The sequence below is a fragment of the Rhopalosiphum padi genome, chromosome 4 (genome assembly GCF_020882245.1).
Source record: "Rhopalosiphum padi isolate XX-2018 chromosome 4, ASM2088224v1, whole genome shotgun sequence".
NCBI lineage: Eukaryota > Metazoa > Arthropoda > Insecta > Hemiptera > Aphididae > Rhopalosiphum > Rhopalosiphum padi.
In genome coordinates, this window is record NC_083600.1 from 53080340 (window position 1) to 53099581 (window position 19242).

Consider the following 19242-nt stretch of genomic DNA (forward strand, 5'->3'; position numbering starts at 1 on the left):
TTATAGTTTCTGTAAGTCATTGTAATCAAATAGTGCAAAAGTAGGTGCTCAAAAAACTGAATAGTATAAATGGGGATTCACAATTTAATTTCGTACGACTTCCCTAAAAAACAAACTAAAAATAGGAAAAAAAAAAAAGAAACACTACAAAAAAAAAACATTAAATGGATTTACTGTAAGAACTCTATTATGTTGTCAAAACAAAACTCCTAAGAAATGAAAATAATATCTTTTTAGGATTTTTCTTAATAACTTTTTTTTTTTTGAGATGAATTTATTGTTGAAGATTTAAATTGAAAACCTAAGTTTTAACGAGCAATTGAACAACATTTTAAATTTTGAATTTTTACTACAAATAATAAATACTCTAATTAACTGTACTTTTAGAACAAAATGTTGTTTGATTGACGTGTTTCATAAAATAATAATCATATTTAACGTTCAACAACAACGGGAAAAAATACAAATTAGTGATAATGATTGACAGTTAAATAGAAATTTTCAATAACACTATAACAATATCAAAAAATATTATACATATTAGCAAATTGCAATGAAAAAAAAGAAAAAAGTGGAATAAAATAATGAAGTAACTATAACCGGAACTTTAATTACTATAAAAATATAATTAAATTATTATTATCGCAAAGGAAAATAATAATAATATTCAAACCATATTATTATTATTATACGGTTGTTTAATGCTATTGAATTTATGTAAACAAACTAACATATTATATTATACTCGGGGGCGACCTTAATTCTTGAGTTTAATATCGAGTTACGGACTTACGGTTAATCTCACTAGCTTATCTGCATTGTGCAGTCACTGCGATAAGACATGGCCGTGCCGTAATGATATTGATGATAATGATATTGTTAATAGTAATAACATGGCAATTATCGATTAGCAAGCACACAACGCACAGGTAAATAATAATTTTACACACATTTAAGTAAGCTTGTCGTGTAATTCCGACCAAACGTTATTCACTTAATCACACTCGTATAGGTATAATGTCTAACAACATGTACATATATAGCCGCGGTGTAGGTATTTATCGTAACAAATTTTCGTAAATATTATGTTATTGTATAACAGTATTTTAATAGAACCATAAGGCACAACGACGAACGATTATGTCGGTGTATATAATATTATGATCGCACAATAATCATTACGATAATTATAATACTTATTAGATTGTTATACATATACGTAGATATATAAATTAGGTACGTTAAAATATATTACTATACGACATGATCGTAAAGAATAATATCGTATTTATTATGTTATTAAAAAACACTGCGCTGTCGATGAACTCGTCGACACACGTACGAGTGATTACAGTTAGGCACCTATTAATTGGTGGTTAAGAATACAGACGAATTATCACGGGTGACAACCGCGGAAAAAAACGCCAGAAAACCGTATATAAAGCGACCGGCGTGCCCGTGAGAGGTACAGTATAGCTTTGTGTCCACACGGTATTCGATGGATATCGCGTTGATCGATTACATGGAACATGATGAGGTGGTTACCGATTTTATCACTGGCCCTGTCGCTCTTGGCGGCCGACCACGCCGCGTCTTCGGGAAAAATTCGTAAGTCCAACGATAATGCCACGTAACAATAATATTACAAAACTGTATACAAATAAATATGGACTTTGCGGTATTCGTTTGCGTAAGGAAGCGTTGCTGGCGATGAACAATTTAATAACCCTCGAGGAAATATTTGGAAACTCTTACAAACGACTATAATACACACACACACACGGTTTCCCTGTCAGTTTTTGCGCAGTATAATAATATCATATTATTATTGTTTCAGCTAGTTATGTGTCGCCGTGCAAGAAAGATTCCGACGATTTAAATCAATGCATTGTCAACGCGTGGGAAGCACTCAGGCCCAAGATGGGCGAAGGTAAGCTTTTCATTTTTTTATTAAAATAATAACATTATATAGGTAAGTATAGGTAATATATGCCTAATGCATTTCCGCTATACACTTTAAAATAAAACATGTTACCGATCTCATACTAATGTCGTTGTTGTTGTTGTTGTTGTTGTTGTTATTGATGATATTTTTTTCGTTTTTCGTACTTAAATAATCCGTTTAATTTTCACTTGAGTACCACCGACTTATGTGTATATAACGGCGTATATATTCGTGCTCGTACGATATTATTTAGAGCTCGGCATTACGCCGAGATGAAGCTCACTACTACACGCAAACGCACCGTCGTGACTAAGGGTTTATTTAAAAAAATAAAAACGACAAAAAAAATACTCACGAATTCTTTAAAGTACCAATAAAAATTGCATCAATATTTCATGATCCTGAAATATGGTTTTATTGCTTTGTTTTTTGTTTTTTTTTTTTTTTAGGCATTCCCAAACTCAAAATACCTCCTTTAGAGCCCTTCTCGATACCGGAAACGAGTATAGACAGAAGGACGGATTCTCTAGATGTGAAAGCCACCATGACACAGTTAGCAATTATGGGAGTGAACAGCGTAATATTTTCCAAACTAAAGTAAGTCATATAAGTAAACGCGATTTTAAGATATTTGTTTTTAATTTAAATATCTACTGTAAGCACGATTTACAAATCAACGATTAATTGATAATATGATCGTTCTACGTAATCGAATAAGTATTATTAATAAACTACTTTTTAATGTAAGTCTGTTATGAATATGGTTATTTACAAATTAAAATTGCATTGAATATAGTTGAAAAAATAATTATCGAATAAAAATCGGGTTTAATGATAGCATAGACATTGCAGAGTCAATAGTGTTGAGGTGTACACCATAAATATGCAGTATAATAATATAAAATTATGGAGTGAAATATTGAGTTTGAATAATCTCAAGAAGCGAATATAAGAGAGAGTATAAAACGAATCTTACGATAGAAATAAATAATAATAATAATGATAAATAAAACTTGCTTAATTTGTGTAATACCTATAGAATTATCTTTCAAAGTCTCAACAGCAGATAAAATGTTATGCCGATATGATTAGTATAGTGTCTGTACATATATTAGTACTGTAGTTTGTAGTTGTGCACTGTTAAGGTTTCTGCGTAAAAGGTTTCTTGTTATATACCTATATACGTCATATTATTACAATAAGGGAAATTGTGTTGCTGCGGTGTACGGTATATCGATGTACGCAACGTTAACACTTATTTAAACACGTGCCAATAACGTTGAATATTCATAGTCGAAAAGGAACAGATAGAGAGAAATAGAAATTTTCTGGTAACTATTCAAAAGACGTACATGTGCCAATATCGGGGAAAAAAATATAAATTACCTCGAGCTTACCGTTGAGACATCGAAATCCGTTTTTCAGTGTGGACCTAGCGGATTTGTCGGGATCGGTGAGCCTGGCGTTTGCCGATTTGAACGTGACCACATTATACGTTATGGACGCAATGCTCATGAAAATCGTGCCCATGAAAGGGCAAGGGAAATTTAACGGCACTTTGAGTACGTATTAAAAAGTATAAAAACAATACGATATTTCGTCTACAATTTCTTTGTCCGAGCCAATCGCGCAATGCGGCGGATAACATTAGAAATTGCGTACACTAAAAATGTGTCTAGATTTAATTTGAATATATACTGTGTTCCAGATGACGTTAGAGTGAACGTGACCGGAAGAGCGGAACTGAGTCCGAAAAACGAGCGTGGCAACAGTTACCTGAAACTCGTCGAGATTAAATTTAAAGGGTTTATCGGCGACGCTATTGGACGACTAGTGGACACTACTAACAACCCGGAAAATAAGATTTTTGGTGAGTTCCCATTATATCCAAAACGTTTTTTTCTTGTTTTCAATCGCATATATTATAAATTTAAACTATAGTCTTCATACAAACGTTGAATATAATATTATGTTCAATTTGTACACGGGTCGTGTGCTAAATAAAGTTTCGAAATCGTCAACGAGCGGACTATTAAAAAATAATATATAATTAAATTCAGTCCTTAATTAATTCAAACTATCTATACTATCGTGGACCGTGGTAAATGGTTTTGTGGCATTATAAGAATTGAGATTATGGGAAATTATCTGTTAAAAATTGAAATTAAAACTTTTAAAACTGTGAAATCGATAGTTAACATATAAGAAAATCGCCTAATATTTATCGTAATTCATCGAATCATATTTGAGGACGACGTTCGGAAGAACTATCAGCGTTTTATTTTATTATTTTCCGTCAACGTAGTATAATATTGTGGTTTATATTTCAGCTGAAACGGCCAACATGTTTTACGACAATAACAGACGTGGAGTGCTCGACATATTAACGCCGTTTATCGAAGAGTTTTGCGAATCACTCGTCTTGGGATTAGCCAATCAGATACTGTCCTCGGTGCCGTTTGAAGAAATGTTCATCGAAGCAGCATCCAAAGGGCCGCTTCAGAAACCAAATATTACATTACTATGATATTGCACAATGAAATCATTCAATATAGTTTTAATTACATAAATTTTATCATTATGTTTTGTTTTGTTTTATTTTTTTGTCCGCGGAGTTCGTGTCGTCGATTAAAAAGAAGAACAAACGAACAAACGCTGCAATATATATATATATATATATAGAAAATACATACAGCACGTTTCAACGGTTTATATATATATATAAACGGATTTTTTTCATCGTAAAGGTTTAATTGTAATTTTACTGCGTCGCCGTTGTACCGAAAGGATTACTTTTTTTCTGTTTCAAACACCGTTTTTGCGTTTGAGCCAAACGCTTACTCCTTGCATATATTATACAATATATACCGTGGGCGAGTAATAAATTGCTTCATCTCTGTTTTCGTTTATTTATTTCCGGTGCCCCCTAAAGGCGCGCCGTCCGTTCTTTTTTCTCGTTGTCCTGTTTATCGTCTATACACGCACTGCTGTACGACTGTACATATTATTATAATACAGCCTCCGACCTCGGTCTGATTTGTCTCGTTTCGTTCTCTAGGGGACCAATTTCCTGCCGCCACGCACCGCGCGTCGTTCAATTTGACGTAATTTAAAGAAAACCCCGCCGCGCCGAAGTACGGTTCCCCGAAAAAACCGTTCTTTCGTTTAGCGAAATATTCGTCTCTCTCGTATCTTTCCTCCGAATATTATGATATGTACACACTCGTGTGCCAAGTATAGTGAACGTATATTATTACTACTATGATATATATATATATATGCACGAAAACTGCTCCAGCTCGACACTCGTGTTTATCGTTCATGTTAATGCTCACCGAGTTTATTTATTTATTTATTTTTATGAAACCGACCGTATCGCTTTTCTTTATTTTCATTTTCCGTCGCGATCACCGTCGTCGTCGTCTTCGTCGTCGTCACCGTCGTCCTCCTCCTGGCCGCCGCCGCAGGAAACGGTACGAGTGTTCCGTACATATTATACATGTATATATTATTATAGCGACATCACACCGCGTGCGGTTCGGCGCAAAATGCGCGCGACGGCGGCGGGCGGGAGACGCACGAGAAATAATATTTTTACGGTCTTTACTTCGGTCGTCGTCCCGCGCCTGCCGTACACCGTTCACCTACCTATATATACGGAGCGTAGCGAATAATAAAATGTGAAAATAGTAGACGGGGGAAAACTGCGTAAAAACAACAACAATAATAATAATAATAATAATAATGCATACGTCGAGGTGTATCTATATCTCATGCGCGAATACTGCTGCAGCAGAGGTGTGTCGCGAGCGTGGGGGTTTTTATCGACTTGGGTTTTTACGAGTCCACTAGGGGTTAAAAGCGTTTTGAATTATTGAACGGGTGACGTTGAATATCTAAAAAAAAAGAATTCGATTAGACGTGCGAGTGAAGTCGCATATTTTAATTTTATATTAAAACGTCTACATTATAATATTATAATATCGTTATTATTATTATTATTATCATCATCGTCGTCATCTCGCGCCGCGAAGTCCTGCAGGTTCCGCCGCCGTCCCGTTGGCTGTTATACATTCGAAATATGTATAATATGATATTATATTACTATATTTGCGCGTATACCTACGCCCCTCTACAGCCGGGTAATTTCGGATAATATGTAATTATTATCGATTTCCCATCGAACATATGAATTTTCATAACATTTACGGTTGAACATAAAATCGAGATTACTATTTCGTTTTATTTCCAATGTATAATAATGCATATTATATAGGTAACGTTACGTTACGCGCGGGCACCTATACGTTGTTTTTCGTGCATCTTATAAAAACTCCTCCATTTACGACCGTATTAAACGTGCATTTTTACATCCGAATTATTTTCATATATTTTATTTAACGATAAAAATGTAAATATCAAATGGGTGTATAAATTTTATTTTTTTGAAATATTACAGCTCCGTATATATAAAACACGATTATATGACTTAAAATTAAACATTGTGTTCACTGCCAACCCTGTCCTTGTAAAATGAACTAATTTACGAGTTTATTAAAATGTAATCAGTTAATAGATTTTATATTGCCCAACTGCTCAGTTCTAATTATACGCAGCATATCCTTTATTTATTTATTTTTTATACCACAGCTGAAATCGTATTTTATGTTATTATAATTTTATTTCATCGCGAATATGCATAATATACATTTAAACCATTTTTAATCATTATAATTATTAACTATGAAAATATGCTCAAACGAATGCCTTTGAAGCGATTTATTAAAAAGTTATAAATTAAAAGTGCATGAAAACTATTTTTTAATAACATTCATCTGCTTATTTTTTTATATTGAGCACATTTTTAAAAAACACACAAACTATAATGTATGTACTACGGTGTACTTATTATTGAAATAAATAACTGTAGGGAGTTTAAAACAACAACTGTTATTCATACCAATGGATACTTTGGCGTAAAACAAATGCATAATTTTAATTATCAAACGTTGTTTTGGTATATAAACATTACAAACTTATTTGTATGCATAATATATTGAATAAATGAACGTGTATGTTATGACGTCGACTTCCGTTTGAAGTTTTTGATATTCGATATTGATAATATTAATAGTAATAATTTTATGATAATAATTTTACCTGTGATGACAAATATTACATCATTATAATTATATGTATTATATGTCACCGCAACCGGGGGTGCTGTGATGGTTGCCTTTAATATAGTACCCCAATTAGGGCCGTTATAAATAATACCGGCCAGATCGGTTTGATTTTGGATAAAATATATTATTACGATTTAATCCATATTATTATATTACTAGTATGTATTTTATACCCAGTCAAAGTGTGTTTTTGGTAACTGCCATATACACCGCTTAAAATTATATAACTACTGACTATGTCGCTTAAAATATACTTGTACGCCCGCTGGTATATATTAATCTCATTTAGGCTCTAATATCATACATTATTGAATTTGAGTAAATTATTATTTATATTTTTCAAATACCTGAATACACTTAAATTTACTAACGCGCAAACAGTTATCGTGATAATATACCACGTGAAAAATGTAAATCAAACTCATTCGTCACAGACGTCACATACGATAATATATATATATATATATATGTTACGGTCCAAGTGGATAAATTAGTCATTGTAATAAAATTGCCGGACATTGTATGCAATGTCTAAGATGTTTAGGTAAAGTAAATAATACATAATATATAATTCCCACATAGACTAGGCATTGTACACAATGGCCAGTACTGAAAGTTCAAAGTGAACAAAACACATTTATTATTGACGTATTGACGAATATAATTTGATTTGATTAGTAAACAAATTGAAGAATATTTTATTTATACTAATTCTTATTGAATATTGAAACTATTTATTTTTACAAGTATTACCGTTTACCATTGTGGCATTTAAAGTTGCATAAAATTCCTGTAGCTTTACATTTGAACCTTCTTGTCTCACATTTCTGGTAACTAGTACAGAGCCACAGAGGTCGTAGCTATAAAATATAACACTCTAAGATAAGTATAATATTCACATTTGCCCGCACCAGTATTAGCATTGTTTACTACAACATTGTATACGTATTGGGTATAATAATTATATCGGTAGTATTATATACTCAAATTGAATGCACACGGCAAACGGTTTTTAACGAAATCGATTTCCGTCATAATTTGTTGTAGGTTGTGTAATACTGTCAAAATAATAACCAACGTAGGTTGGTCGACATTTCCACCAAGCGATTATTAATATAGGTAGACGTAAAATAATTTATTTCGGCGGCTCTTGACGTGTCAATGGCACGAAATTTGTCCGCAGAAACTTTGTGTCCGCAAAAGTTTTCTAGGCGATCACTAGCCATCGTGTTTAACAATAATAATATCGCACCACCGCCTTCGGAATAATAATAATAACAATACTAATATAATAATAACTGCAATACATAATTTCGTGTACGGCTATTTGTACAATTATCGCGTTTTTATCGAAATAACAATATTATATTATTATAATAATATGTCGGAGCGCAGCGTGGCGTATCGTGCAGAAAAGGATTATGTGTGTACCTATACCAAACACCGTAATACCTAATGTGCATAAAACAAAACAAGTGTTATGCGCTTATAGATATTATACAGGGGCGCCGGAACGATTTTTTTGCTGTGGGGGCAAAATATTTCAAGCTTTTTTTCTATATAGATGGCATAGGAGCAAAAATATGGGTGCTTATTTTTTGGTGCTTCATTTTCACCCCTCCCCAATTTTTACAGCACGAGGAAATTCGACATAGGTATGATTAAATTTTTTTCTTACAAATATTTATTAAACAAATTCAAATCATGTAGGTATAAAAATTGCAGGCAAAACAAAATTTATTTTTCTGGAATGAGAAATAATAAATAATTATACAGTTCATATTATGTATTCTTCTGCCAATTAATGTGATATTCAGTATTTTAAATTACTGACAGATATAAATATATAATACATTACTTGCTGAACAAAATTATATATATATATATATACCTATAATACACACGTATAGTGGCGATGCGGCGAACGACTAAATATTGCCGCATACGTCCTACTATACGCTTTTCGGTAAGTTTATTTATTTTATATAGGTCATGAGAAATAATCAGCACAATAAAAAACAAATATATATACAATAACACGAGCGCGTGGCGCTTTGGCATATTTGATTACTACGACCAGAGAATCGCAAGAGCTTATAAAATATAATATATAGTATTATCCGGATCGATTAAAATGTTTAAATTGAATTTTATACGAAAATCGCGTTTTATTTTGTAGTATAATATTCTTACACTGCAGTGCGTCCAAAAATATCACAACAGTAAGTTACCTACGAGAAGATTCTGATTTAATGGAATATATTTGTTGTTTCTGTTTAAATTATAATGAAATAGCTCTATATGTTTTCAAAACAATTTCAAAAATAAATAATAAGATAAAGTAAACATTTACCAAGTATTATAGATTAGTACAGATGAAATGCACGATATTCGTGAGAATAATATAGTTATATTAGCTTAATAATATTTTCATCACTTAAATACAGAAAAATATATTGTTTTGATATTATAATAGATAAACTACTGATGAAAAAAAAAAAAAATTAATTACAGTGTATATTTTACTAATGAAACAATTTAAGCAATACATTTTAATACGATTATTCATTATTTAGACATTCGGCTTATTTATAAATTGTTTACAAGTTGAATCCACTTTCTCAGATCAAATTAAATACACTTTATAAAAAAACACCGTTTGAATTCGAAAAAAAAAAGTTTTGCTTAATATAAAGTTAAATATAAGCTGTACAATAGATGTTGCCGTTCGAGTGAAATTTCCATGATCTATTTATCTGCATTTGTACCGCTTCAAAAACAAATCGCGGCGGTAAGAACTACAATTCATTATTATCGTGCCGATCGCCTATATTCCGAAGAAACCATTATCATTCCGTGGTTATAGCTAGTACCTTTTATTTGAAATAATACGTTTTGCCATAAGAAGTCACCTTCAAAAGTTAATTCGTTACCGAGTGTTTTAATTTGCTTTAATTCCCCTTTTAATTGATACTTATTCTTATTCCAGTATCCTAGTATTTAATTGACAAAGTTCTTCAACATATATATTGTACAATTTACTTAAGTCTTTTTTATTAAATTTTGAAACTTGAAAACTCTTCTGAAAGAACGCAAAAACATCCTTTCTTAATAAATTATAAACTTATAAGCATGAAATTAAATTAATACAAACATATTTTATCACAGAATTAATAAATGTTTCAACGCGTAATGAATAAATGTATTTACAAATGGCTTAGAGTCAGTTTTCAATACAAACATGATACTACACAATACTATGATGTTGAATAATCACATATGTATACGAGTGCTTAAGAGGATGTCAACGCAATACTTGTCTTATCTCTCAGATACTCAGACCGATGCACAACATAATCATAGAGTGAAATCACATATAATTCAAAAACAACAGAGTATAATATTTTTACGGGTTCGACTCATAAGTTTATTATTGGATTTTATTTTATATTTAACTTAAAAGAAACAAAAACATGACAATTTAAATGGATATTAAATTGTTTCGAGATAATATTTATAGAAAAATCAATATTTTATACTCATAACAATACTATTCTTAATTATTTCTGTGATTGGTGATTTTACACTAAGTCTGTGCAAAAATAAAAAAATTAATGATTTTGCGTGAATGTGTTTTTTCTGTATATTAAATGTGTGCCAGAAAAAGAAAACAAAATGCGCTGACATCCTCTCATAGGATGCTACATCCGCTAGTGTAGTCTCTGTACACGTAGCAAGACGTAGCAAATTTATATAGGTACCGGATTCTTACTACAGTATGTTTATAGTCGATATTGGAGCAGATTTACATAGTATAAAACTTTTAGAGGAAAATATACACTGTGCCTTAGCGAACAGTTTTTTTTTTTTTTTTTAAATGAGTTATAACTTATAAGAACTTAAATTATTTATCGAATTCTTATAACAAACTTTAAAATACAATATATAAAAATAAACTCTTCGCTCGGATACAGTTTATATTTTCCTCTACAAATTGAATAACACGTAAATTAGATCTAAAAATAAAATTAATATTCGTTGATAAGAATCTGATACTTCAATCCACGCGTATGTAGGGCGAATATTCTAGCTACCTCAACTATGTGTATGATTTCCGATTTTTTTCATTTGTGACGTGTGTTTTTCGTCTTTAAAAAATACTGTGAGAAAATATTTGGGATTTTTAATACTCCATAATTACTGTAATTAGAATTTTTCATAAAAATAAAAACATTGTTATCAGGATCTGTCAGTGCACTATTTTATTTATCTTTATGACCCACGCGCAGCATACTGTCACTTTTAGTTTAAAGTGAATTAATCTATTATCAAAATTAAGGTTAAGAACATTATATATTATGTTATTGTGTTTTTTTTTCAATATTTAAATTTTAAAACATAATATAAATATTTTTAAATTGTAATATTTGAGAGAGAGATATAACAAATTACACCCCTTTAATAAATATCAGAATATATTTAAGATATATTTTAATATTATATATATAAATGTATTATAAAGTTAAAATAACTATGTATAGTTAACATGTATAAATATATTTTAAATAATTTAAATTTTATTTGATATTATACTTACCCAATTTTACACTTATGATTTCTCAATAATTTTATATTAAACACGATTGTTTAATTTTAAATTTATAAATCGTACCGTCGAAAGAAAAATACATGATACGTTATATTATCATCAAGTTAGTTGACACGGTATGAGTATTATAATGCGAACTCATGTGTTTGTCATTGGTTACCATATGAGAACACGGGGGTCTGTTCCCGGATGCCAAGGTATTTTTTTTAATGAATTAATATTTTATGCACGTGGACTATATAAAATATAACGTCCAATCGTTCTGTATAATATTTTCCGGAAAACAGAAAATCGAGTTCCAATGATTTTACATTATTTTACTACGTGTTAATTAATATAATGTAGGTACATTGTACATAGTACATTATGATATATGTATATAAATATATCACAAACTCGTTCATTGTTTTAACATATTTTCATAGTGTTCAACAAAGTTGATCGTTATATATTTATATAATATCGTAATGTGAGGAGTTGAGAAGTGAGAAGAGGGGTTTTCCGAAATATATATAGGAAACTTGAAATTTTAATACAAAGCCTTGTAAATAATATTTATCATGTAGTTTTCAGTATTTTTTTTTTTAAACTTCAGAGTGTTCATTACATGGACATTTAGTTTGTACGCATCCTGACCTTATATTTTACAATAATGCAATATTCAAATATATTTTAATACTTGCGTTTTATATTCCGGCGAAAAACGTAATAATTGGATCTAAATGATTGCTTGCGATGTTTGCCTATGCTTTTAGGGAATTAAATGCGTTGTTGTGACTCGGATTAGTGTATATTTTTTTTTTGTTTTGTTTTCTTACAGAAGTTATAATAAGGGTTTTATAATAAGAACATGCTTTGTTTAAAGCAGAACTCGGGCTCCTATAAATACAACACATTATGACGTTTTCCAGAATACATCATAATAGTATGTACAATATATGCTATGTAAGTTATATTGTTATATACCAATGTTTTGTACTAAATTATACATCAACAAAGAATTTTATTTTATACGACGTTATGTAATCGAAATAGATACTTTTGTATTTCTGCGAAATATTTATTAATTCAAGAACATTTTTTTTTTTTAAACTATGCCATTGCGATACTATAATATACTACTGATTATTTTAATATAAAGACCATTCAATATTATTGACATCATTTTCTTTTATTCATTTTTATCTTCGAATTACTAAAACAACATAATGTCTTTTGGTTTTCAGTTGTATGAATATTAAGCACCTATTTTATTTTTTAAATGAAAAATGATACAACATTATAATATAATAGTGATTTTATTATAATATAATTCAAGTTAGTATCTCTTAAAATAAAACCTCATCGTCAGTTATGGAACTTAGAAAATGTTTTTGGTCGACTTGCATAGCATTAATATCTATTTCGATTTTCAAACAGTCGATATTGATTTTACGTGGTCGCCAATAGGTAATTCCAATGTTCTATAATACAATAATTAAAGCTATAAATATAGATATTGTATACATTAGATATTATATAATATTTCTTGATAACACCAAAATAATAATAATTATTTGATTTTAAGTTATTATCATTTTTAACATATTATGTGCAATGAACCGGCACGATTTATTCATACAATAAAATTTTAATTTATTTTGTATTTTATTGATGATAGATATTTTATAATAATGATAACGTCCTGGTCGTGTGCTGTACATAGATATAGGGGAGGGACTTTTTTTTTGGTGTATTGCGTCGTTAGGATATATAAACTGTATTGTCTACTAAATAAATACGACCATATTGAACTATTAAAGTTTTGGAATTATAGATCGTCACCATAAGAAACAACCATTATAACCACAATAAACCGATCGTTATATTTTCGTATTATTGCGCTTGTATGACTATTAAAATTGAAGAACTTAATACACCAAACTCAGTAAAATGGGTTTATATTTGAAAACATTAAATCCATCGACTTTGGTACAAAAAGTTATGAAGTAATATTAATAATATTTAATGTTTTAAATAAAATAATAAATACGAATGTGTAAATATAATATGATAATTTATTATGTAATATTTATATGGGTATTACATCACGTCGCATCCATTTTATTTACCTAAATTGATATTAAAACGCACCCATACATAATATTATAGATGTTGAATTATTATACTTCTAGAATTCGAATTATTGAATAATATGTTGATTTTTCATATACAACGGATGAAACTTATTTTATTTATATATTATGTTTTTATTAATATATAATAATTTACTATAGACCAATAGACCATTGTAAATATTTTGGTACGAATTATTTATATTTTATACTATAATAATATTAAACAATATTATCTTCATTCGAAAGAATCTGAAACAATATTCTCAAACAGTATTTTATTTTAAGTCAATTTTTTTTTATTACCATTGTTTAAATTTGAAAACCGCAAATCATTTTTTAAACTGATTTCAGTGCTGTCCCTCGTTAGAATTGATTTTCGAATGCGATTATAAAATCAAAATATATTTATAATATTCCATTAAAAATTCAAAAATATAATACAACAGTATAATATATAGGTATAGGTACTCTGTGCACCGTACAGTTAAACTTGCCCCTTTCTATTGTTATTTTGTAAAAAACATTAATATAATTATAGGGCATTGAATATTAATGGGCGTGATAACTATGGTTGTGGCGTGACGACCGGACTGCTGGGTGTCAGGTGGTGTGTCACAGAAGAAAGGTTTCCCCTTATAATGATAATAAAAACACAATCGAAGTACTACTTTGATAAAATCTATTTGTTTTTATTTTTTTTTACATACATTTTATTCGAAATATTACTAACACGGGAGTATTAAAAATGAATTAAATAGTAATTAAATCTCAAAGGACGTCGCAGGTAGGATTATATAGCATAATATAAATCGTGACCTTAATATAGACGTAGCGTGATCGTATAGTGTACATATAGAGGGGCTAGAATAAAATGTATTTTATAAAATGAAAAACAACAGATTTTCAAAAATTCTAAGTCTCGAGTTTAATACGCCTTGATAATTATTATTTTCTTGAATATAATAATTTAAAACGATATATGTTATTAAGTATTCCGTAATTTTTTGTTTAATTGTAAAAGTGACCTATTTAAAGTGTTATCTCGGATAACAGATAATCAATCTATAAATGAGGTTTTACATTGGCGTTAATATTGAACTATTGAAATATAATATAGCTAATAGTTTGTATTCAACAAGTGGTTGTAAGAAAATAATCCATGATTATTGATTGTATATGTTTGTCATGCGAGTACTGTCGGCCTTTTATATACGCTATATTATATAAACTCTGAAGTTTGAAGATTCATAATATAGTGTATATATGAATATGGTCGAATTGCACTTATTTTAGTCAAACTACATTCTGGTAAAAAAACCGTAATAGTCGAATAATTGCATTCGAATAAAAAAAAAACAGGTAATAATAGTCGAACTGCGCTCAAACTCAAAAAAGATATTCGACAAAAATATTATGCGTTTCAAAGTTTAGAAAACACACATTTCCCTTCCGACTTACAAGCTTAGGACTGACAATAGTTTTAATCATTGGTTTGGTTAAAATAATATTTTTTATATAATATTATTATGTATTTTTATGTGCCATAAAGACGTTTTTTAAAATTGTCAATTACTTTTTGCAATAATCATAAAAACTAAATTCAAGAACTGTAACATGTTAATTAATTATTGAGCATGTAAGTTTATGCATTTTTCAATTGCGTTGATTTTTTTCTAGAATTGAAAGGTTTGTGTAAGTATTCTGCATTATATAAGTATTTATTTATAACTGTGTTAGAACATCAATAAATACAAATATATTCAGTATAAATCAGTTGCTTTACTATTTTCTGAATTCAAAACCATTTTTGGGATAAATTAAGTGATTTTTCATAGTTATGCATTTAACTCACTTTAAAAAATTATTCACGTTATCTAAATGGCATTTATGAACCAATATAATGCCATTAAATACGCCGTAATGTCCGTAAAAAAGATTCGTAACATTTTTAACGTTTATAAGTTTAATTTTTAAATACCTTTGTTGAAAGTTGAAACCCTTTTTTTTACGAGTGCAGTTCGATCATTACTTTTTTTTAACCCACGTGCAATCCGATTATTTATTTTAAGTACAACCTGCAATTCAACTATCGCGGTAAATATTTTACAAAAAGTGGTCTTTTTGATTTATAATAATAGCTAACTTGTATACACTTTACATATCACTAAATTGACATACTTAGGGCAATACATAATATTATGTACTGACGCGCCAACACTGTTTATTGTAATTTATAATTATTGGCTACTGAGTAACTACAAAAAACGTGATCGTGGGCCCTATAATAGTTGTAACAAATTTATAGTAAATTTAAATACGCGATTATTGCTGTTATACACTAATATCCGTTCAATAAATTAACAAATGGTACTTCCATTAGATGTATATTGATATCATGTAGCAATATTATATAGGTTGATAGTTTTAGTTATTTGTTTTCAAGATTATATTTCAGACGTGAACAATGTGCAGCGGCTCACGGGTTTCTGTTTTAATTGTGAAAAAAATCGTTGATTGTTAACTGCGCCTAAGTATGGATAAAAAAAAATCAAACATGAATACTTAAACTGAGTTTTTAATAAGAGTTAAACTTCTATTTTATACTATGACCTATCACCCCTGTACACTTTTGATATTTCCATGTACCTATAATAAAATTAATAAATAATATATACAACTAGCATCAATATAATTATACAAATTACATAGTTTTTTTATGATCGTATAAGACACTTCTTATAAATATAAAATTAAATAAATGATTTAACTGATATAACGCATATTTGTAGGATAAAAATAACATCCATGATAATAAAATTATTATAATTATTGTCTATTACCTTATATTTTATAACCTAACCACCGGTTGAAATTTTACAATAAGTTTCGTTTTATTTTTTTGATTCGCCTGTAAAATATAAATCGTTATTTTCAAAATATTACATAAAATAGTACTTAATCACTAGTTACTTATTAGTAATACAGTTTTTTCTACTATAAACTTGATATTTTCAAATCATTCAATTTTAATAAACATTATACATCACACATGCAATCATAATAATTATCATAATTATCATAATTATATCCAATAGGTATATTATATAATAATATAAGCTGTAACTATCTATTAGATACTAGAAATTAAAAGCACTATATTACTTATAAATTCAATTAGAGTTGAAAAAATGACGCAATTAAATGTTTTTAACAGCTGATCGAAGATCATTTAAAAAACGTCGAATTGTTTTAACAATATTTGATTAACTTGAGTGGAAGCTATACTACATAATAATATATAACTATATTTATTAACGCACTGCAAATATACATAACATTAAAAGTGAATCATTTCATAAAACAATTAAATAACTTTTTAATTTAAATATGCTATTATATTTTTTTGCAACACTCGAGAAATCATGCATTATAATATACTTGTATACTCGTATTTATAGTGATAGATTATTGTTGTTACTTTTAGTATTTTCTCTTCGAGAGTTCAAAATGGTATGAAAAACCTACGGCGTTTTTCTTTAGCACGACAGTTCCATAATGACATAACATCGTACTTCATAAATTAATGATACATATTATTCGGATCTAAATATTATTGTGTATATTTGTGTTGAATTATTATTATATTAATATGATGTACGATTTAATTTAATAAAACGTAAATTAAAAGAAATCGCAACTTCTATTGGTGTAATTTGTATACATTACATTTAACTATAATATCATCTGATAGAATACATTATATATTATGTAGATATGACGTGTTTATAAAATGCTAAAAATATACATATTAAAATACTACATAGAATTTAAATTTTTTTTTTTATCTAACTCCCTCTTCTTATTGCTGTCAGTTATATTATTCAGACATAATATATTTTCACTGAAAGACTGTTTACATGTATATATAATATTTATTTTCAAATATCTTCTTTGAATCGTTTCTATTCAACGCACAAATTATTTCCCTCGATATTTATTTCAGATGTAACAACAATATCACGCTTTTGAAGTAAATAGCTTTCAACATTTTTGTAGTTATTGTTTATAGGCAGGTAAATTCTTCTCATAGATAAATCAAAGTAATTATATTACTTTTATTTTTAAAATGTTTTCAGTATTTTATAGTCACGTTTTATTTATATTAAAACACTTTTAAGGCACATTTATATATATATTTAAATGTTAAAATTATGATAACTATCCAAGTGGAATTTTTAAATTTTAAAAAACTAAACAAAATGCACGTCAATCACACAAAAATTAAAAATATCAAAATATTGATAAAAAAAAAAATACTAATTTATCAATACTTAAGTATTATTCAGTTGGTAACTTTTCTCAAAATATAAAAATTAGAGATAATTAAATAAATATGTTTTATTTCCGCTGTAAATAATAGTAGGAATATCAAATAACGAACGAATAATAGCAACATTCAATTTCCTAAAAACGATATTTTTATAGTTGTAATTTATTCCTTTGTGAAATTCATAAACTTACTTTGTACAATATAATATACATTAAGTCGAGGTAATATAAAATAACAACTTACAATATTTTAGAAATTTATTTTTGGTAGGTGCATTTTTACGAGGCTTTTGTGTCACAAGACCGTGGTTATGGTACACAATAATACATCACGTTGAAGTATGAATACGAATAAAAGTAACCATCAGGTAGTTTACTACTCCAAATTAAAAAAAAAAAATACAGTTTCCACTTTATAAGTAGGTAATAATAATTTGGATAATTATAACAAAGTGCTAATTATACAAAATAATTTATTATTATACAGGTAATTAAAATATAGCAGTAATGTAGGTATAATGTTACCAATATTTTATTTTCAGCCAAAAATGAAATTAAGCTATAATTTCTAAATGTTAGTTTACTGCTAAATCGATTGCGTTTTACTTTTGACAAACGCGGCTTTAGATTAAAATAAAATTACACTATTTAGTACACAGTTAAAATATATTGTATTCAATACAATTTAATTATTTAAATTGAATTTGAAAACAAATGTACAAATACAACACATTATTGTGGAAAATAATTAAACATCATAATTAGTTCTATGGTTTCAAAACGGAGTAGTTAGGTACACGATTCAGTACGATTACAAGAGGAACAAGTATAATATTGTACACGTACTGCAGTGGTCGGTGACATAGCACACGAAGAAAGCATATTAATTTGTTTATTTTAAATTTCATTATCTCCTGTGCAGTTAATATTACGAAAGGGTTAAGAAACCGTTGATTATTTTCAAAATTCTAAAAACCACCCATTGCAATTAAACTTGGGCGCATGAATACCTACTGAGGGTATAATTTAGCTATTATGATTTAAATCAGTGGTTTT

At 28.7% G+C, this 19242-nt stretch overlaps 1 protein-coding gene across 1 annotated transcript; it reads left to right on the forward strand.

Moving 5' to 3' along the window:
• The first annotated feature begins 1454 nt into the window (after window positions 1–1454).
• LOC132930734 (uncharacterized) lies at window positions 1455–4526 on the forward strand. The gene is made up of 6 exons (XM_060996766.1): window positions 1455–1608; window positions 1838–1930; window positions 2395–2542; window positions 3371–3507; window positions 3654–3815; window positions 4276–4526. The coding sequence occupies exons 1-6, from the start codon at window positions 1530–1532 to the stop codon at window positions 4470–4472; spliced, it is 816 nt and encodes a 271-aa protein (XP_060852749.1). The 5' UTR covers window positions 1455–1529; the 3' UTR covers window positions 4473–4526.
• The last annotated feature ends 14716 nt before the right edge of the window (window positions 4527–19242 follow it).